Genomic DNA, 20,481 nt, shown 5'->3' on the forward strand with positions numbered 1-20,481 from the left:
ACTGAATTCAGTCGATGGGTTTATGAGATATTCAACAGCACAATTGTTTTCAAACCTAGTTTTAGGGTTTGGTTTCTTCTCTCACCACTTTTCTTCCTCAGCAGCACCACGTGGTTGTTCCAGTCTCTTTTTCTCAGCGCACACAGGCACACAAGGCACACAAGCACACATCATCCACGTGCCACCTTCTTGTCTCTCGGCTTTGTTCATTCATCCCACGTCTTCCCCCATTTCTCATTCCCCCCCCCTCCCTCCTTACACCTCCGACACTTGTCCCTCGTACCTCGACGCCATGTTCGGGGATATCAAGGCGTGTGACTTCAGCCCGGATGGGTTCTTCTTTGCCGTGCTCGGCGTGAATGGGCAGCTGCGCGTGTTCGAGACCGCCACCAACACCCAGCGGCTCATCACAAGCATCACCACAGACAAGGACGACCAACACAGTGAGCACACAACCCTTGACAGGAGACAACGATCCCGACACATCAACTGCTTCACATGGAAACCGCCCACACAAGAAAAGGTGCGCTCGCGCGTGTGTTGTGTGTGTGTGTGCTATGCGTCTGTTTGTATGTGTGTGAACTGTGTGTGATTGCGCTAGTCTGTCTCCTACCTGTGTGCTGTGTGTTGTGTGCGTTTGTTGATGTGAGCACTGCGTGTGTTCCAGCCTGGTGGCTGCGTGCTTGTTCCACTCCTTCCGCTCTGCCCGCTTTGCCATGCCACGCTCTCACGCACACACACACACACACACACACACAAACGCGCATGCACGCAAACAGAAAAGAAGACGAGCCAAGAAGCAGGCAGATCCCACGATTCTGGCTGGCTATTCCACGGGCGAGGTTTGCGCATATGCGCTTGCGACACACCATGTGTGCGTATTACTCCCTCCTTAACGTGCTGCATCAGGCAATCGTATTCCGCGGCTCTCAATGCAAGCTCACTCTCACCTTTGTTTGTTCACTGATCCAGATTGGCTTGATCAGCGTGAACTCGGGCGCCACACAGTTCTGGGTAAGAGGGAGTGTTTGAGTGTCTTGTGTATGTGTGTGTGTGTGTGATTGGCATCGTTCATGTGCAGAGGAAAAAAGTTCTTATCCCCCCCCCTTCTTCTCTCCTTAACACGCTTCTCATTGAAACCACCATCCGCTTGCCTCCCTCTTGTAGACACCCGATGACGATGATAGCGAAACACACAAGCACAACGTCACTGCCCTTGCATGGCACGCTGAGGCGAGCGCAGTCTTCTCGCTTGACCAGCGTGGCACCGTCCTCAAGTGGTCACAAGGTGAGCTGACGCTGCCTTGTGTGCCATCCACACGATTTGCGATCTCTCCTCAGTTTTCTTTTCTTGTTTTGTGCACCTTGCCTGCCCCTGTGGTTTGGGCGCATTTTTTGACCTCTGACTGAATCTGCCACACTAGTGCACACTCTTGCACACACAACCTCTCTGTCTCTCCCTCATGCACACACACACTTCATGCTTTACAGATGGCAAGCACAGTGAGCAGTTTCTCAAGAGGGCTGTCAAGTCTGCGCGCTCGTTGAGTGCTGGCCTGCCCACGGCAGATAACCAACACACGATCCTTGTGGCGGGACGGGACATCTACGTCTATGCTGTTGATGGTGCTACAGAGCTTAAGGTGAGCACATTGTGCTTTGCGTCTCTCTGCCCCTGCTCCGTGCTTCCTCTCTTTCCTGGCATTTCCTCCTCTTTCTATCCCTCTCCTCATGCGTCACTGATGAACAACATATTCATCCGCGCTTGGACTGACTTTCTTTTCGTGATGAAAGCGAATATTTGAATTTCATATTTCTTCACGTTGAACTGAGACGCACATGAAGGCATGCACAACGCACAAAACACACAGAACACCCAAACGGGCACTGGTTCTCCTTGACATGTTCATTGCTCTCTTCCTCTCACATCCACTCCGGTTTGTCCATTGTGCATCTTTCTTTCTTCCTTGTTTGTGTTTCCTTAACAATGCAGAGAATATCAGCGCACGTCAACCCCGTGTCTCGGTTGTTGCTATGCACGCGGTCGGACGTCCAGGGTGTAAGTTGTCCCTCTCACCCACTGGCACATGCACAAACATCCACGCGCTCGCACCTCATTTACAACACACACGCACAACATAACACACGCACAACACATGTGGCCGTCACTGATGAACAACATATTCATCCGCGCTTGGACTGACTTTCATGTTGTGATGAAAGCGAATATTTGAATTTCATATTTCTTCACGTTGAACTGAGACGCACATTCACACCGACACAGCATGCGCACACCGCAAACGGTGTACGCCCCGCGCTTCACAACTCACGCTTGCGTGTGTCACCATCGCTGTCATGTACATGGTCACGTTGGTTTCCACACAGGTGTTCTCCTTTGTGTCCTCGGACGATAATGATCGGCAAATCAACTTGTGGTCTCTCGACGTTACAGAAAAGGTTCGTTGATCTGTTAACGTGTGTGTGCGCGTGCGCATGTATTGTGCTTGCTGGCGTGGCCGTTGCTCATGTCCCTGGAGTTGCGCGTCTTGGATGGCGTTCCTCACATGGTGCAATCACGCCCCTCCCTGTTTGCTGGCGTGTTCAACAGAAGCAACAGTTGTTGATGGCCATTGAATCACCGGCACAGCCTGCCGCTGTTACCTACTCCGCGGGCGCCAAGAAGAACTCTGCACTGCGCGTCGCTGTCTTGGGCCTCAACGGTGCGTGTTGTGCGCTTTGCATAAATTAATATGCCTGCCCTGGAGTGTTTCGCTTGTATCCGGTGAGGCAAGCAAATCACTTTTGGCGTGGTGGCAGTCGCTGTTTTTTGTTTTTGTTTTTTCCACGCGCGGAACATGTGCTCAGGCAGCCAGCTCACTGCCGTGTGCTTGTGTGGCTTTGCTTTCCCTGCAGGTTGCTTGTACGTGTATGATGGGCTGAGCAAGGTACACAAGACGCCTGTGGCCACCATTCGCATGGAGACGGGCGATGTCCCCTCCAAGAAGGTGTCCATCATTAGTGCACAGTTTCCGGCAGAGCGCAACGAGCAGACGATTCATATTGCACGCGGCAACGCCATCGACCCCACCTTTGAGGACCTGGTGCGTCACATTGTTCCACAATTGATGAGACTGTTGATTCGCTGCGATGTGTACTGTAGTGTGCACTGGCTCGGCTGTTTCGTGCGAAAGTGGCTGCGTTGCCATGGTTCCTTTCCTTGCGTCAACCTTCTGTCGGCTTTTCAGCCCCTTCTTTTCAACTCTTTTCTCTCGATCTCACCACAACCGTCACTTGCTTTCTACGACCTTGTCACCGAATTGTTGTCGTTGTTCGTTTTCTTTGCATGCGTGTGTAGACGCTGGGGAGCACGGCTCAGGACCAGCTGCTGACGCGCGATGCGCCGCTGGAGCTGTTCCAGTCTGTGTCGAAGCAGCAGCAGAAGCTGTTCAAGGACCGCGCCCCCACAGCGAAGCCCACCATCCTCGGCGCTGCACAAGTCGGATCCGTCCAGTCAAAGCCATCGTACGTGACAGTCGCCTGCTGCGCGTTCATGCGTGCTTGCTCATGCACCTGTGAAACAGTAGACGCAGGCTTGGCTTTCGTTCACGGTGGCATGTGCTTGCTTTTACAACATGCACTTGCACATTCAAAATGCACCCACCAACATCTCGCTCACCCGCATTACTTCCTTCCTTCTTTCTTTCTGCTGCAGGGAGGAGGCGATCAAGCCGCTGAGCAAGCAGTTTGCAAACCTGCTGAAGGAGACGGGTGCTGATCAGCTGCCGCAAGGCTACACGCGCGATGGACAGCCCCGGTCTGGCACCTTGATTGGCATGCTCATGCAGGCCCTCCACTCCTCCGATAACGCCCTCCTCGACGAGGTGAGCCCCCTGCATTGTCTGTATGGTGGTGTGCTTCAAGTGCCGCCACCATGGAACGATGCACATGTGTTGCTGTTTGTTTGGCTCTCGCTTTCTTCGAGTCACGTTTACTCTGATTCTCTGTCGGTGTCCTTGGAGTTGTGTCTCTGTTCCCTCCAATTTCTCGTAGTCCCCTCTTCTCCCTTTTCTGTCGTTGCCTTTCTGTACTCTCCTTCGTCCGCCTTCCTTCCATTGTCCTTGTGTTTTTCCCTTCCCCCCCACCTCCATAACCACATTTGAATGTGGATTCCAGTTGCTAGAGGGCGTTTTGGTGCTTAGTGGCCAAGTTCGCCTTAATTTATTTCGCTGGAAAACTGAGGAGTTTCACCTCCAGTGAGCCATGGGGTCAGTCGTTGCCTTTCGTCGCCTTAATTGTGCGGCGGGACGGATCTGCGGCTCGCCCTTCCCTACCAAAGCGTTTACCGTTCCCTGGGGTGGCCTGGTTGTGGCTTTGTTCAACGACGCGTGGCGGTGCATTATGGGCTGGTGTCGCACTCTTGCCGCAGCAGCTCGCACCCCCTTCGATGCTTCCGCGCGTCGGACACTTCATCTCTCTCACCTTTCCTCTGTTTCTACTCTTTCTGTGTGTATGTGTGTTTTGTGCTGTCCATGTGCCTCTTTTCTCAATTCCCACCTTCTGTTTCATGTTTTCCCTCTTGCCCTTCCCACACACACACACACACACACACACACACACACACACACACACACACACACATCCACCTCCTTTCGGCACTCATCGCATTGTTATGTGCGCCCACATGGATACTTTCTTCTTTTGTGTGGTGCAGTGCTTGAGCTCTGCGACGGAGCGCATTGTCAAGGCGACGACTGCGCGTCTGCCGCCCAAGTTTGTGCCGGTCTTTTTCAAGAAGATTGTGCACAAGCTGGAGGCTCGCCCTGCCCGCGGCTCGTCCCTGCTTGTGTGGATCCGCTGCCTGCTCATGGCACACACCAGCTATCTCCTCACCCTGCCCAACCTCGCAGACATGCTCAAGGACCTCTATGGGTAAGCGAACTTGTTGTTATGTGTCGTGTGTTTGCTTTCGTGTGCGTGGCAAGTTGTGTATGTGTGTGTGTCTGTAATGGTTGCGTGGTTCGTCAAGACAGTATGGTTTTTGTTCACCTCTGCATCACATCGGTTTGCCCTTGTAGCATGGCTGAGGCGCGGCTTGCGGCGTTCCCTGCGATTGCGCGGCTATCTGGTCGCCTCGATTTGCTGTTGGCGCATGCTGACCGCACCGACCAAGGCTTGGAGGACGACCTGGCCGACGTCGACGAGGACATTGTGCCGCGCGCCGTCTACATTGAGCCCGGTTCGTGTGGGTGTGGGTGTGTGAAGACTTCTCTCTCTCTCTCTCTCTCTGTCTCTCTTTTGTGCGTCATGTGGTCGTTGTGCTCTTTCCAAGATCTCACCGCAGCACGTGCGTATCCTTGTGATTTGCGGCTTGTGCAGAGGAGGACGACGAAGAGGAGGAGGAAGCTGGTGCCGATGGTGAAGACGAGGAGGAGGACGACGAAGACGAAGACGTGAGTATTTGTCATGTCAGCTGTCAGTCATGTTGTGGTGCCCTTTGTCCCAATTGCTGCTGCTTCAAAGCTGAAGTGCTACGAGTGTGTGCTTTGCTTGTGCCACACGATCACTCCACACTCATATTTGCGCTGCGTTGTGGTTCTTATTTGTTGTTTCATGCAGGAGTGGGAGCCTGTGGAGGTGCCTGGCGAGGATGACGCGCTCTTTGATGATGTGCTGGGCATGTCTGAGATGGAAGACTCTGACGAAGACGAGGACGACGCTGCGTCTGGGAAGCTGCTCGGCGATGATGATGAAGATGAAGAAGATGATGAGGCTGAGGAAGAGAGCGATGATGACGACGAAGAAGAAGAAGATGATGATGATGATGAGGAGGAGGAGGAAGGCGACAATGCCATGGACGAGGATGACGACGATGATGATGAGGCCAACGACAGTGATTGATGAGAGACGGCACGTTCTCGTTCTCTTCCTCTTCCTCTTTTTCTCGCTTATTGTCGATTATTAGGAACGCTGTAAATGTAAATCTACAAATCCGAATGTGTGGGAATCAAAGCCAGTCCTTGCTGCACTGCAAACAACCACACAAACCAGCAAGCCAGTGAATCGAGAGAGGAAAGCAACAACAAGTCAGACGAAGACGGATGATGCGTTCAGGTTGGTGGTCGTGGCAGTGATGGACGGTGGACATGGATGCACTGGCAGGTGTGGGTGAGGGGCTTCGTTGTCTCTGGGGTGCTCATTGCGATTGGTGTGAACGTTTTGTTTTTTTTTGGCAGGTGTTTCGGCCATTGTTGTGGCGGTGTGCTTTGCTGTGGTGGCTGCAAGCCCCACTGCAAGCGCCGCCTTTACGTCCCGCAACCGTGAGAAGCTCGTGTCCTTGCTCAAGGGTGCGGATGCTTCCAACCTGGAGCACGCCTTTGCCGCTGCCTCAGGCCTTCATGCCATCGGCGCAGATGTGCCAAAGGTGCGATGCCTACGTGTGTGTGTGGGTGGGTGTGTGGGTGTGTGTGGGTGTAGGTGTGGGTGTAGGTGTGTGGTGGGGGGGGGATGGGAGGTTGTGCGGGGATGTGTGTGTGTGTGTGTGTGTGTGTGTGTGTGTGGTGGGTGGGTGTGTGGGTGGGTGGGTGTGGGTGTGTGTGGGTGTGTGTGTGTGTGCATGAGAGGCCGAGTCGGCCTCATGGGACAGAGTGGGAAGCGGAACTTTGCTTTGTTGGAAGCGCGCGAGACTGTGTGTACTGTAAACAGTGCATGCACGGCAGCAGGCAAGACATGACAAACCAACGCACCTGTTTGTTGCTGTCGCTTTCGGCGGCTGTTGTTGTTTGCAGTTGCGGGAGCATTTGTAGCACGTTGCTTTGGGAGGAGCTGGTGCTCGTGGGGCCAGTGCTGCCATCATCCGTCAAGTCCTGCTCCATGACGAGTGCAGTGACTGATGTGTGTGTGAGTGAGTGCCGTGTTGGGATCAAGGTCTTGTCGAACGATGTGTGTGTGTTTGTCTCGGTATCTAACCACCTCTTCTCCGAGAAAAGAGCAGACCCCGGCTTACGTGCCTACGACGATTGATCCAGGCCAGATTCGGATTTTACAGAACTTGGATGGCTTCCAAATTGTGCGGGAGTGTGGTGGTGTAGGTGTGTGTGTGTGTGTGTGTGTGTGTGTGGGTGGGTGTGGGTGGGTGTGGGTGGGTGTGTAGGTGTGCATCGCAATACTGTGCACAAATACCGCATCATGCGTCTCCTTGTCTACGCACACACTCGTATGCTCACAAACCCCAATCACATTGCATCGCGAGCAGGGGTTCTGCAAGGCCGCTCAGGCTGCCAAGGCGGATTCAATCAAGTCTGTGTACTACGCCAGCCAGCTCGGCCAATGGGTCCAGGGCTGTAAGGTGGGATGCAGTCGCCAGTTTTGTTTTGGCACTCTTTTGTTTGGATCCCCGTGACTTGTGGATTGTTTGAAGCACATCCCACACGCATACTAATGTGATCGATCACACTGTCGCCCGCATCCACACACACACACACACACACACACACACACACACACTCTCTCTCTCTCTCTCTCTCTCTCTCTCTCTCTCTCTCTCTCTCACACACACCACACACCAACACACGACACTCACCCACACACGACTCTCTCTCACCACACACACGCACACGCGCGCACACACACACACAGGTCAACGTGCAAGGCGGAAAGAAGGTGGTTGAGGATGTGCTTGCCAGTGCGGGCGATGCCATCAGCCTGCACCACGCCCTCGGCGCTGCCAAGTCTGTTGGCGTCAGCGTGAACACTGCCGACGTCCTTGCCAAGTTTGAGGCCATCGCCGATGGCGACTACAGCGCACGTGCCGCTGGCTACGTGCTGGACGCCGTGTCCTCCCTCGAGCTCACCCCTGGCGCCAAGGAGACGTTCAGCGACATGGCCGAGGCCCTTGCCGCACAGGCCGAGGTCTTTGGCAACTCTGCAAAGGTGTGGGTGTATTGTGCGTGTTGTGTGTGTGTGTGTGTGTGTGTGTGTGTGTGTGTGTGTGTGTGTGTGTGTGTGTGTGTGTGTGTGTGTTGTGTGGGTATGGGGGGGAAGATAGGATAACAGAGACGAAATGCGATATGCGTGCGTGTGTGTGCAAGGGTGCTGGTGCTGCCCGCGCACTCGTCTGTGCATCACGCACACCCTGACCCTCGTTCGTCACAAACCGTGCCACTCCTCCTGCGTTTTGTGTCAGTTTGATGGCGGCATCACGGCAACGGCTGTTGTTGTGCGCGGCGTCTACGCGTTTGCCACTTCCATCGACACCAAGCCCGACATTGACGAGGTGCGTGGTGATGTCTATCTATGTTGAACAGTGCCCGTATTGCGTTCCACTGACTCGCTCAAACACTTCATCCCGCTGGTGCTCTCATGCCTGCATGCATTCACACTGGCGACATTGGTGATTGACACGGCACTGTGCAATGCACGAACCACTAACCATGCAATATGCCCTGCACTGTCGTGTTGCCTCTGTTTTGTTCTTGTTTTTGTTTTTGTTTGGGGCTGGCTGAGAGCAGAAGACGGTGCGCCAGCTTGTCAACTACTTTTCGTCCAGTCGCGACACCCACAACGTTGTGCACGCCGCTGCCGTCCTGCTTGGCCTCGGCACGTTTGCCTCAAACAAGTTCCACAACCCCATCGTCCTCACCCGCGGTACAATTTTCCTGTTTGCCGGGTTGTGTGTGGGTGTGTGTGTGTGGGTGGGTGTGGGTGGGTGTGTTGCATGTCCTAAGTCAATTGTGTACACATGTGTGGCTCACTTGTGTTGGACGACTGCCCTTCCTGGACTGTGATCCCTCACCTCACCTTACCCTCCTGTCTTGTGCGCTCCCCTATTGCTCGTTGTGCAGAGGTTGCCAGCGTGCACAGCAGCAGCCCCGTGTACAAGATTCACGTCACCAACGCAATTGGCCAGAATATCAAGGCCGAGGTTGGAGAGGAGTTGGAGGGGGGTCTTGCTGGTTCGGGTGTATGCGTGTTTGTGTTGTGGGTTTGGTTGTGTGCTAAGTTTGTTTCGTTCGTTGTTCGCTTGTTTGTTTCTTTTTGGTTTGCTTTCTTGGTTTGTTTTGTTGGTTGGGCATCCGCATGTTGTTGTTCACTGCCTCACGTGTGCAACTGCCACGTGTGTACCCCAATCAGGCGACGATCAAAGAGATCCGCAGTAGCTCCAAGTCAAAGGTCGGTTCCGACATTGCCCTCGCCGCCGCAACAGACAGGTCTGTGGACGTGCCTGCGTGTGTGTCTGTGTGTGTGTGTGTGTGTGTGTGTGTGTGTGTGTGTGTGTGTGTGTGTGTCGGTGCGTGGGCAAATTCTTGTGTGTTCTCGAACGATAGCTGCAAGCGTCACTCATGCACATTTCTGCTTTGTTTTGTGGTTTTGTTTCGCGTTATGACGCGACGCTTTGTCACGCCCTCTTGTGCTTGGCGTGCTGTCGTCATCAGCACGGTGTACACTGCCAACCTCGCCTCCCTCAAGCTTCCCCGTGGCATCTACACCGTCAAGGTCTCCGCATCGTAAGTCTTTCCCAAATGATGTGTGCGTGTGTGTGTGTTTGTGAATTCTGCGGCAGCTGTATGATGCACTCCTTATGTTGCAGCAACACCTCAACAAGCCGCCACTCACCACCCCATCAACGAACGCTTTCTCCTTTACTCCGCCACCACCACCACCTTCTCTTCTGCTTCCTTTGTACTCGTGCAGTGGTGCTGGTGCGCTGAGCGCATCCCTCGAGCAGTCGCTCGCCGTCACTGCCGCTGCCACCGTCTCCGACATGACAATTTCCGTTCTTGACGGCTCCGTCGTCGCAGAGAGCGAGACGTACGTTGTGTGTGTGTGTGTGTGTCTGTGTGTGTGTGTGTGTGCGTGTGCGTGTGTGTGTGTCTGTCTGCCTGCCTGTCTGTCTGCCTGCCTGTCTGTGTCTGTGTGTATGTGTGTCTTTTGCACGTGTGGCCACCCTGCGTTAACACATGTGCATGTGTCTGCCCCTCCACAACAAAACCAAGTTCACACCTCACATCACCACCGCCGTTGTGGCTTCCTCGTGACCTCACATTCGTCATTGGTCCCTTCTCCTTCCCCTCACCCCCCCCCGGCCTTTTCAGCGTGTCGCACCCGAAGAAGCTGAGCAAGGCGCTGGCTGCCGACGACTCGCAGGCGCTGCGCGTGTCCTTTGCTGTCAAGGACGATACGGGTGCAGACGTGACCCCGCACCAGGCCGTTGTCCGCCTCACCCACGCCGCCACCGGCGCAGAGGTCCAGTTCCAGGCAACGCGCAGCGGCAAGGCCTTTGTCTTTGACCTGGTGCGAACCCCTGTGTGTGTGTGCTTGTGTGTGTGTGTGTGTGTGTGTGTGCATGTCTGTTTCTGTGGTTGACTGTGGAAGGAACCATGTTGGTTTAGTTTGACGTGCGTACGCATTTCATTTTCTCATTCTTGTCTCTGTGTGTGCACCTGTTAGGATCTTGCTGATGATGGCGAGGATGTCCTTGGTTCCCTCAGCGGCGACTACAAGCTGGTCAGTGTCTCGCTGTTGTGTTACGCGCGCTCTTATTCAAGGGTTGCTTTTGCCTCAAGTCTCAACCATACACACACATACTCACGCACTCACGCACTCACGCACTCACGCACGTGCACACGTCTCCTCGTCCAACTTCTTCTTCCTTCCCACCTCACCTGCTGCCATCTGCGCGGTTGCTGCGAGCAGTCTGTTGTCGTTGGCGACGTGACAATCTCGCCGGCGATTGTGTGGGACCTCGGTGCAGTGACCATCACCTTCCACAAAACTGCACCGCCAGCCAAGCAGCCCTCACGCTTCGACCCAAAGCCAGAGATTAAGGTGTGCCACTCCGCCTTGTGTTTGGTTGTTTGTTTGGTTGTTTGGCTTCGTGATCCTTGGGTCCCAAGCGTGGTCCGCGCAAGTGCGTGCATGCTGCATTGGATTTCATGTCTGTGCCTCACCTTTGTTCTCGTGCATGTACATGTGTCTGCAGCATCTGTTCCGCGAGCCAGAGTCTCGCCCGCCCGTGATTGTGTCGTTTGTCTTCACAGCCATTGTCGTCGCCCCAATTCTCGTCCTCCTCGTCCTGGTGAGCATGATGATTATGTACTTTGCTCATGTTTCGTGCGTGCGTGCGCCTTTTTTATCTGTGTGTGTGTGTGTGTGTGTGTGTGTGTGTGTGTGTGTGTGTGTGTGTGTGTGTGTGTGTGTCCGTTGGTCAGTGGCCTCACTGCAATGCGCCTCGCTTCTGTTGGATTGCTCTTCAGTGGGCCGGTGTTGGCGCCAACATCTCCTACTTCCCCTGGTCAAACATCAACGCTTTCCTCTTCCACGGATCGCTCGGAGGTATGTATGTGTGTGGTTGTAGCTGCGTTTGCTCTCGATAAACCCCCGTCCTGGCAGGCTTGCTGCGCTTTGTTGTAGGGCGCCACTCACTGTGTTTCCGTTTCGCCCGCCTCGCCATTGCGTCCTGCTCTCCGATCATCGCCAGCCATTCTGCTCCTCTACGTGACCTTCTGGCTGCAGCTGGTACGGCGCCTCGGCTCGTGTTCCCTTTGTACCATGCATACATGCGTGCTAGTGGTTTGCATCTCAACTGTGCGTGCTCTTTGCAACCACCACCACCGCTCACCACCTCTCCCTTTCTCTGTGCGTCTGCCTGTAACAGAACATCTTTGAGTGCCTGATGTACCTGACGCCGCTGTCGGCGCTCCTTGTCTTCTCCGGCCGCAATTTGCTCCGCAAGCTTGCCAATGATGTGCGTCGTGCACGATTGCTTTTGTGTGTGTGTGTGTGCGTTTGTGTGTTTGTGGGTCTGTGTGTGTGTGTGTGTGTGTGTGTGTGTGTCTGTCTGTCTGTCTGTCTGTCTGTCTGTCTGCCCGTGTGCGTGTGCGTGTTTGTATGTCATCATCGTTGGAATTGCGCTTGTATGGTTCATTGTTTTTCTATGCTCCGCTCACCGCTGGTGTGTTGTGACTGTGTGCTTGGTTCTGCTCGCCTCAACACAGCGCGTGAAACGGGAGTAAGACCAGCCAGAGTAGAACGGGCAATGACCACAGACAAGGACCTGCTGGATGTGTTCTCTTGCTGCTGCTGCTGCTGCTGCTGCTGCTGCTGCTGCTCATTGTACTCTTGTCTCGCATGCTTGTTTGCTTGCTTGTGCACCGTTCCCGCCACAACAATACAACCACAACCGAGCAACCGTGCAACTGTGAACATTCAATGTAAGCAAGCCGAGTGACTGACATTCTTTCGATTGAGGTTTATGTATCTCAAAATTTCTCATCCCACCAAGCAATCAGCGATTTAGCTCAGCGGAAGAGCGTGGGTCTCATAATCCCAAGGTCGGCGGATCGAAACCGCCAATCGCTACTGTAAAGCTCTTGAATTTTTTTTTTTCCGTCTGATGACAGTGACATTGTAAGAGTGGCGCATCTTCTCTCAGATGCTTCTTTATATTGTCACAACACACACGCGCACACGCACACGCACACATCCACACACACACTTCACTGTTGCTTCAGTAACTTGTACCGCGCTGCTTGAATCGACACACGAGAGGCAAACAAACAGACATACTTACTCGGTAACCAAGCAGCAGGCCGAGCACAGACAATGGAACCAGAAAGAGACAAGCTAACAAGCACCAACCAGAGTCAGCAACCCACTGGCAGGAAAAGTAGAAAGACCAAGGTCAAGGACAGCAGCAGCAACAGCAGCAGCAGCAGCAACAACAACAACAGCAGCAGCAGCAACAACAACAACAACAACAACAACTTAAACAACAACAACAACAACTTAAACAACAACAAAAACAACAACAACAACTTAAACAACAACAACAACACAACATCAACAACTTAAACAACAACAACAACAACAACAACAACAACAACAACAACAACAACTTAAACAACAACAACAACAACAACAACAACTTAAACAACAACAACAACTTAAACAATAACAACAACAACAACAACAACAACTTAAACAACAACTGCACACACTATCTGCCTGTAACTTCATGCAGAGGCAACAGCAAAAACCAGCCTGGTGTGCATGCGTGCATCCATGTCGAGGCTTCTCCCAGAAGGCAAAGAGACACTTCCACGGCCCCACAGCCAACCGCAGCAGCAGCAGCAGCACCGCCACCACCACCACCACCACTAGCAGCCGGGGTCGATGACAAGCAGGTCGGATGCTACGTAGGGGATGCCGTAGATGAGGCCGTTGTTGGCGAGGACACCGTCTTGCCACTTGTCCAGAGACTCTGACACGGGGAGAGATGTGATGTCGATCGTGTTGGTGGCCGTGTCGATGACCAACACAACCGGTGCGTTGCTGGGAATGGCGTAGATGCGCCCATTGTGGGCCAGCACGCCGCCCCGCCACTGGTAGTCGTCGCCAGGGGGATCACTGTTGATGGTGGTGGTGTCTATTGTGTTGGTGGCTGGGTCGAAGATGAGGACGGACGAGGATTTGAAGGGAATGCCATAGATGAGACCGTTGTCTGCAAGGACAGCACCAAGCCACTTGCGCACCCCCGGCATGCCAACCAACGCGGTCCTCGTGTCGGTGGTGTTGTTCACAGGGTCGATGATGAGCACCGAATCAGCTTGGTTTGGCACACCGTAGATGAGGCCGTTGCTTGCTTGCACCACACCACGCCACTTAAACATGCCTGGTGCAGACGCGGGTATGGCCGTGGTGTCCGTGGCGTTGGTCGCTGGGTCGATGATGAGGACAGATGCCGCGGACCACGGAACGGCGTAGATGAGGCCGTTGTCGGCGGCGACGCCGCTGATCCACTTGTTCCCAGTTGATGGCAGCCCGCCAAGGCTGGTCGCATCCACGGCGTTTGTCGATGGGTCAATGATGAGCACGGTCTCCGCGTCAAAGGGGAACCCGAAGATCAACCCGTTGTCTGCGAGCACGCCGCCTGCCCAATCGCCGCTTCCGCTGCTTCCGTCGAAGCCGCTGATGGTCGTGGTGTCGGTGGTGTTTGCCGCTGGGTCAATGATCAGCACAGAGTCTGACGCGAATGGCATGCAGTAGATGCGGCCGTTGTTTGCCAGCACGCCACCGATCCAATCACCGACCCCTGCCCCAACACCAGAGATGACACTTGTGGCTGGTGAGAGGCGCCGACAAAGCGCTTCCTGGTGCCGTTGGTCCTGTGCTCGCAGTTCCTCATTCACACGCTGTTGCTCCTCAAGCATGATCGCCTGCTGCTGCACGACGTCAAACATCTTCCCCACGTCCACCCCGTTCACAAACACGGGCTGCTCTGCCGGGTTGCTGGTGTTGATGTGCAGCGCACCGTGCTCGTCGTGCTCGATCACCACCTCCGCCACGCAGCAGGGTGCAAAGAAGAGGAGCATGGTGGTAACGGTGACGAGAACAGCCATGGCTGCTGCTGCTGCGCCTGTACCTGTCGGTGCTCCGGCTGTGCTGTGCTGTGCTGTGCTCTGCCGCGGATGGATGGAGGGTAGAAGTTGTTGTGGTTGGTGTGTTCTCTGATTCTGTTGGTTGTTTCTTGTTTGCATGTGGGTGTAAAGGACGGAAGCCTTTTGGAAATCTTCCATTGGTTTTCGCTGGAACACGCAGCGTGACGAGGCAGAGGTGACAGGATGGATGGATGGTATTGGGGCGCTGCAGTGCAGTGGATGGATGGAGAGCATGCGATGGAGCAAGGGGGAGGAAGGGTGCTAGGGAGAGAGTGTCATGCTCATGCATGTGTGCCTGTATGTGCGCCTGTAGCTTGTGTGTGTAAAGCTTGTGTCGTGTCGTCAGACATCAAACAGAAACAGAACACTTGGGGGTCTGCGTGTTTCGCTGCCTGCTGTGAGCGAGTGAGCTGCCCTGTTGCTTGTGACGTCACAGCAGAGCTCGAGTTACAGTGCCTTCAAGTGTCGTAGCTGAGCTGTGCACGTCAAGCAATACGACAGCGATTTAGCTCAGCGGAAGAGCGTGGGTCTCATAATCCCAAGGTCGGCGGATCGAAACCGCCAATCGCTACTGCAAAGCACTTTCTTTCTTTTTTTTTTTGTTTCGTCTGATGACAGTGACAGTGGTCCGTGGATCTCTCTCATGCTTCTTGATATGTAGTCACACACACATGTTCACGTTGTGGTTCGTATTGTGTATTTGAGTAGGTCACGTAACACAAAGCACATGCTTTCAGAACATAACGCTGTCGCCCTCTCCCTTGCAAGCACTGTACCATTACCACCACCACCACCCCCACCCCCACGCAGAGCCACACAGTATCCCTCGCCTTCCTTATCTCCCTCCCCCCCACACACAGGGCCTACTTGTTGGTAACGTCATCGTCGTCGTCAGCGGCGTTGTCGTCATCATCGCCGCCATCATCGTCGTCATCGCTCTCCCGCTCTGCTCTGGTGCGCACGAGCAGGCCAAGCTCCCTCTCCACCTCCGCCACATCGCACGCAAAGTTGTGTTGCCGCAGCAAGTGCACGAGCGCCTCGTTGTACTCCTCATAAAACTCGGTCAGCAGCCGTTGCGTTCGCTCCTCCATGGGCGGGTGCCCCGCGGTCTTGCTGCCGCGGTGGATGGTGTCGCCAGCCTTGAGTCGCTGCTTGAACTTGCCTGCAAGCTTGGCGGGCGGGCCAATGAACTTGGCCAGGCGTTGCGTCATGTCCAGGGGCTCCGTGTGCATGTGCGTGGTGGTGGTGATGAAGATCTGCTCTGGCTTCCACCCGGCGCACAGGAAGTTCTTGAGCTGGTCTGCGTACATGCCGCGAAGCAGGATGCCCTCGTGCAGCCAGTACGAATAGCCGTTGTCGTTTGTCGTCTTGCTGGCGTTGTTGTTGAGCGGGATGATGAAGCGCTCGTACCAGGGGCGCCCGTCCGCCACATTCTCCTCCACGCACTTGCGCAGCGCCTCGTATTGGTACTCGGCAGGGTGGCAGTGCTGCTCGTTGACGAACATGAGGCCATCGATGTAGCACTTGCGAATCACGTCCACCTCTGCCGCCACCAGGTCGTGGAAGTCCTTTGGGTCCACCTTCTCGTCCAGCTGAAAGAAGCCCGAGTAAGCGCGGGGGACAGGGTTGCGCAGCACAGCGATGAGCCGCACACCATCCTTCTTCGGCCGCAGCACCTCCATCATGCGATATGCCACACGCCGGTCATACATGTACCTGTGCGTGTGTGTGTGTGTGATGGAAAAAGTGCGAGGCGGAGCAGAGGCTTGAGTGTGTGATGAGGGGAAAGGCGAGGCGCCATGCAAGACTCACATAGCTATGTGAATGGTTCTTCCTTTCCCACACAAATGTAAACACACCCACACGCACGCACGCACGCACCCACACACAGACACACATACACACACACACACACACACACACACAGAAACACACACACACACAGACACACAGACACACACACACACATACACGCGTGCAATATACACCCCAGGAGACTTTCGCATCCAACCACATCATGCACGTACACAGGAGTTATTTCCATGGGCAGCCATCCATCTGCAAAAGGCTGTGGGCCCCATCGGTCATGATACACTTGCAGCGCCTTCTTCAAGCCCTGCTCGCGATCTGCCTCAATCTCGTCCTTGAGCAACACGTAGTTTCGGTCAAAGAAATGCATTTCTGTGTGCGCACGCGACGTGGCAAGTGGCATTGGTGAGGGTTGACGCGCACTGTGAGAAGGCAATGCAGGAACGAACGTCGAGCCAAACAGAATGCTTGGTGGTGTTGGTGGTGCTGTCACCACACGGCCACATACGCACGCACGCACACGCACACGCACGCACACGCACACACACACACACACACACACACACACACACACACACACACACACACACACACACACACACACACACACACACACCTTTGCGCATCTTCACGACACCGTCCAGCTTGTTGAGGAACCCTGCCAACGAGCTTGTGCCACTCTTTTGCACGCCAATCTACCACCACAGCGATACTTGCAGGTGAGATCTTCTGCATGCACTATGCACCAGTACGAAGCGTGCATGCACCCAACGCGCACGCTATCACATGATCGAGCATGTTTGACTCGCAAACAGAAACACAAACAGACAGACAGACAGGCACACAAACAGACAGACAGACAGACACACACACACACACACTCATGTAGACACACACACACACACAGACATAGACACACACACACACCCCGATGACGAATCCTGACTGGTCCTCTGGATGGGAGCACTCCGAAGGGTGCTTGTTACAGTAGGCGACGTTGGCCTTCACCTTGCTGCCAGCCAGAACCTCATCTGCACCCACGCAGAGCAGCAGCGCAACCACCGCTGCCGCTACAGCCATTGTCACACCACAACCACCAGCCATCATCCCCTGCTGCCGTTTTTTGCGCAACCGAAGTCAATTGTAATTTATGGTGTCTGCCACGGCAAACATGTTCTACAGTTTATGATGTCGCATCACAATTTCTTGCACCCCACCCAGCAGCTGCACAACCGACCCTCACATCAACACCCACCATCACACCGATCACATCACCAGCCAGGGATGTCTTCTGGGCTTGTGTTTGAGGAGTTTTTGGCGCTGAGCACGGGGCGGCTGCTGCCGCGGCTGGCGTTTGGCACAGGGACGCAGTGGTTTCGCACAAAGGACGGGTCCAGCAGCCGCGAGTCTGCGCAGGTGAAGCTGAGCGGCGCGCTGCACGCGGCACTGGACGCGGGCTTCCGGCACATTGACGAGGCAGAGATGTACGGCACGGAGGAGTTAACGGGCGAGGCCTTGGAGGCGTGGATGACCAAGCACCCGCACGTCAAGCGCGAAGACCTGTTCATTACCTCCAAGATCTGGCGCGGCCTGCCCAACGTGCGCAAGACGGTTGAAACGACGCTGCGCAACCTGCGCACCCCGTACGTGGACCTGTACCTGGTGCATGCGCCCTTCATCAAGCAGAACGACATCGACGCCGACCTGCGCACGGCATGGAAGGAGCTGGAGGCGCTCAAGGAGGAGGGCCTGATCAAGGACATTGGCGTGAGCAACTTCCACGTGGTGCACCTCAAGGAGCTGCTCTCCTTCTGCAAGCACGCGCCCGTCGTGAACCAGATTGAGTGCCACCCACACCTGCTGCAGCCAGACTTGATGGCCTTTTGCCAGGAGCAGAACATTGTGGTGTCCTCGTACGCGCCCCTGGCCTCCTTTGGGCAGAGGCACGAGCCCACGCTGGCGCTTGTGCAGGAGATTGCGGCCAAGCACAACCTCACGCCCGGGCAGGTACTGTTGCAGTGGAACCTGGCGCAGGGCACGGCCGTCATCACCACGTCGTCCAAGCTGGACCACATCAAGGAGAGCGCGGGCGTCCTGAGCGGCGCCACCATCACGCAGGAGGATGTGGACGCCATCACCAAGACGGCGGGCGAGCACAGGCACCGCATCTTCTGGCAAGAGTCATTCGCAGCCCTCAACCTCTGAGGTGTGAGGAGAGAGAGGCAGGACAGGGGGGGGGGGGTCAATGTGACGTGTTTCCTGCATGGTACTGCCGACCCCCATCCTTCCATGCCTCAGTGCGTGTGTGTGTGTGTGTGTGTGTGTGTGTGTGTGTGTGTGTGTGTGTGTGTGTGTGTGTGTGTGTGTGTGTGTGTGTGTGTGTGTGTGTGTGTGTGTGTGTGTGTGTGTGTGGCGCCACCCCTCAAGCCAAGCACAAGCTGAACCACAAGCTTTCAAATCACAAGCAAGCCACAAGCAAGTCATCTTGATGAGTCAGCAAAGGGAAGGATTGGTGTTTGTTTGGATTTCTCCACGCAACACGAACCAAGAAGATCAACAAGCAAGCAAGCAACAAGCAAGACAGCACCCATCAACTTCCATCACATCACAGCACAGCACGCAGCCCACCACACCAACAGACCAGCACAGACAGACGATGCCTGTGAATGAAGTGCTGAGTGGGGCCTTTGCGCTTGTGCACAAGGCCAACACGCAAAAGGGACACGCCGTCAAGTTGATTGAACGCTGTGAGCGCATCCTTGCGTCGCAGACACCGCACAAGCTGCTTGGCATCGCCTTGCAGGTCGACAATGCCATTCAGGACTACGGGCGGACGTGCAAGGATGCAGAGACGGCGCTGATTCAGGTGCATGTCTATGTGTATGTTGTGTGTGTGATTGTGCGTGCGTGCGTGTGTATGTGTGTGCGTGTGTGCGTGCGTGCGTGTGCGTGTGTGTTGCTGATTCAGGTGTGTGTGTGTGTGTGTGTGTTGACGAATGTGTGCATGCGTGCGTGCGTGTGCGTGCGTGTGCGTGCGTGCGTGCGTGTATGTGTGTGTGTGTGTGTGTGTTCTCTTGTGTGCGAATCGCATGTGGTCTCATTCGTGTTGCGCGTGTACAGCTGAAAAAGGACCGGCCAGAAGGCGTGAGCGACGCGCAGCTGCGCAAGCTGCGAGAAGAGATCAAAGGGCTTCACGACGACTTGGCAGATGTACGCCGCAGTCATTTGTGTGTGTCTGTGCATGCTCGTCTGCTTTGCGTGTTTGCCCTGCCTATTTGCTGTCCAAGTTGTCGACTTCCTCGTGTAGACTGCAGCTTTGCCCATCCTCACACACACACACCTACACACACACACACACACACACACACACACACACACACATACATACATACATACATACATCTGCACAGATGAAGAGGCGGCTGATTCAGGTTGATCGCGAGCGGCGGCGGCTGCTCGAAGAGGAGCAGGCACAACAGCAGCAGCAACAACAACAGGAGGGCACCGATGGACAGTCGGGTGCTGGTGATGCCGGCATGCGCCAACAGCAACAACAACAGCAGCAACAACAGCAGCCGTTCAGACAAGAACAATGGCAGGAGACACGCAGGAAGCTGGTGAGCGCCACGTGTACTCTTGTGGCAGCATTCACGTTGTGTGCATCCGTTTGTGTGTGCGTGCGTGTGCGTGTGTGTGTGTGTGCACATGCATGTGTAAGTGTGTGTGTGTGTGTGTGTGTGTGTAAGTGCGTGCATGTGTAAGTGGTTGTGGGAAAAGGCACCCTGCCACATTTCACACACACATGCCCCTGTGTTCTTCTCGTGCAGGTTGAGGAGCAGACGCAGTTTGTGCAGCAGCGAGAAAAGGGTGTGCAGCAACTGCACCAGGACATGTGAGTTAATCGCCATGACGGCCATGATGATGATAATGATGATGATTATGGTGATGAGCGCGTTCGCAAGCGTCGCGATTACCTCTTTCTCCTGCATGCAGTTGTCACGCTTTTGTTATGCACTCGCTGTGCATTCCTCTCACGCCGCCCGTCAACACACTTCGCATCATCACAGGCAAGACATTCACAGCATCCTCCAAAACATGGCAGAGGAAGTGACCACACAAGGCCAACAACTCCGTAAGTCATCTTCAGTGTCAAATGTGTGTGTGTGTGCGTGTGTGTGTGCGTGTATGTGTGTGTGTGTGTGTGTGTGTGTGTGTGTGTGTGTGTGTGTGTGTGGTG

At 54.7% G+C, this 20,481-nt stretch overlaps 6 protein-coding genes and 2 non-coding genes across 8 annotated transcripts in view; 6 read left to right on the forward strand and 2 right to left on the reverse strand.

Annotated features, from left to right (window-relative positions):
* The first annotated feature begins 109 nt into the window (after window positions 1-109).
* PTSG_13095 (uncharacterized protein) lies at window positions 110-5,994 on the forward strand. The gene is made up of 15 exons (XM_004988691.1): window positions 110-523; window positions 780-842; window positions 973-1,014; window positions 1,168-1,288; window positions 1,492-1,643; window positions 1,994-2,059; window positions 2,386-2,457; window positions 2,609-2,720; window positions 2,914-3,101; window positions 3,356-3,522; window positions 3,713-3,881; window positions 4,712-4,929; window positions 5,076-5,236; window positions 5,377-5,450; window positions 5,617-5,994. The coding sequence occupies exons 1-15, from the start codon at window positions 293-295 to the stop codon at window positions 5,896-5,898; spliced, it is 2,118 nt and encodes a 705-aa protein (XP_004988748.1). The 5' UTR covers window positions 110-292; the 3' UTR covers window positions 5,899-5,994.
* A 2-nt stretch (window positions 5,995-5,996) lies between these two features.
* On the forward strand, window positions 5,997-12,097 carry PTSG_13096 (uncharacterized protein). The gene is made up of 18 exons (XM_004988692.1): window positions 5,997-6,111; window positions 6,234-6,421; window positions 7,253-7,345; window positions 7,636-7,929; window positions 8,183-8,272; window positions 8,508-8,643; window positions 8,841-8,920; window positions 9,130-9,206; window positions 9,432-9,503; window positions 9,691-9,807; window positions 10,092-10,290; window positions 10,447-10,503; window positions 10,693-10,824; window positions 10,979-11,074; window positions 11,253-11,331; window positions 11,477-11,514; window positions 11,654-11,743; window positions 11,994-12,097. Exons 1-18 carry the CDS (start codon window positions 6,099-6,101, stop codon window positions 12,009-12,011), a joined length of 1,869 nt encoding a protein of 622 aa, XP_004988749.1. The 5' UTR covers window positions 5,997-6,098; the 3' UTR covers window positions 12,012-12,097.
* Window positions 12,098-12,285: 188 nt separating this feature from the next.
* Window positions 12,286-12,357, forward strand: PTSG_20163. The gene has a single exon. It is a non-coding gene; the product is annotated as a tRNA-Met (tRNA).
* A 797-nt stretch (window positions 12,358-13,154) lies between these two features.
* PTSG_10784 (uncharacterized protein) lies at window positions 13,155-14,396 on the reverse strand (the record flags this gene model as incomplete). Its single annotated transcript, XM_004988693.1, has 2 exons — window positions 13,155-14,089; window positions 14,309-14,396. The coding sequence occupies 2 exons, from the start codon at window positions 14,394-14,396 to the stop codon at window positions 13,155-13,157; spliced, it is 1,023 nt and encodes a 340-aa protein (XP_004988750.1).
* A 538-nt stretch (window positions 14,397-14,934) lies between these two features.
* PTSG_20164 lies at window positions 14,935-15,006 on the forward strand. Its single transcript has one exon. It is a non-coding gene; the product is annotated as a tRNA-Met (tRNA).
* Window positions 15,007-15,115: 109 nt separating this feature from the next.
* Window positions 15,116-17,415, reverse strand: PTSG_10785 (uncharacterized protein). Its single transcript, XM_004988694.1, has 4 exons — window positions 17,172-17,415; window positions 16,861-16,939; window positions 16,463-16,616; window positions 15,116-16,151 (listed from the first exon to the last, which is right to left on the reverse strand). Exons 1-4 carry the CDS (start codon window positions 17,349-17,351, stop codon window positions 15,299-15,301), a joined length of 1,266 nt encoding a protein of 421 aa, XP_004988751.1. The 5' UTR covers window positions 17,352-17,415; the 3' UTR covers window positions 15,116-15,298.
* Window positions 17,416-17,456: 41 nt separating this feature from the next.
* Window positions 17,457-18,523, forward strand: PTSG_10786 (2,5-didehydrogluconate reductase). Its single transcript, XM_004988695.1, has one exon. The coding sequence runs from the start codon at window positions 17,529-17,531 to the stop codon at window positions 18,447-18,449; it is 921 nt and encodes a 306-aa protein (XP_004988752.1). The 5' UTR covers window positions 17,457-17,528; the 3' UTR covers window positions 18,450-18,523.
* A 254-nt stretch (window positions 18,524-18,777) lies between these two features.
* The window catches only part of PTSG_10787 (uncharacterized protein), a gene marked incomplete at its 3' end in the record, with an annotated part of 2,445 nt that continues 741 nt past the window's right edge, over window positions 18,778-20,481 (forward strand). Inside the window, exons 1-5 of the mRNA XM_004988696.1 lie at window positions 18,778-19,110; window positions 19,365-19,454; window positions 19,655-19,861; window positions 20,072-20,136; window positions 20,312-20,376. Of these exons, the coding sequence (XP_004988753.1) occupies window positions 18,901-19,110; window positions 19,365-19,454; window positions 19,655-19,861; window positions 20,072-20,136; window positions 20,312-20,376 (637 nt within the window). The 5' untranslated portion in view covers window positions 18,778-18,900. The remainder of the gene's footprint in view (window positions 19,111-19,364; window positions 19,455-19,654; window positions 19,862-20,071; window positions 20,137-20,311; window positions 20,377-20,481) is intronic.

Source organism: Salpingoeca rosetta (assembly GCF_000188695.1).
Source record: "Salpingoeca rosetta unplaced genomic scaffold supercont1.34, whole genome shotgun sequence".
NCBI classification, from domain to species: Eukaryota; class Choanoflagellata; order Craspedida; family Salpingoecidae; genus Salpingoeca; species Salpingoeca rosetta.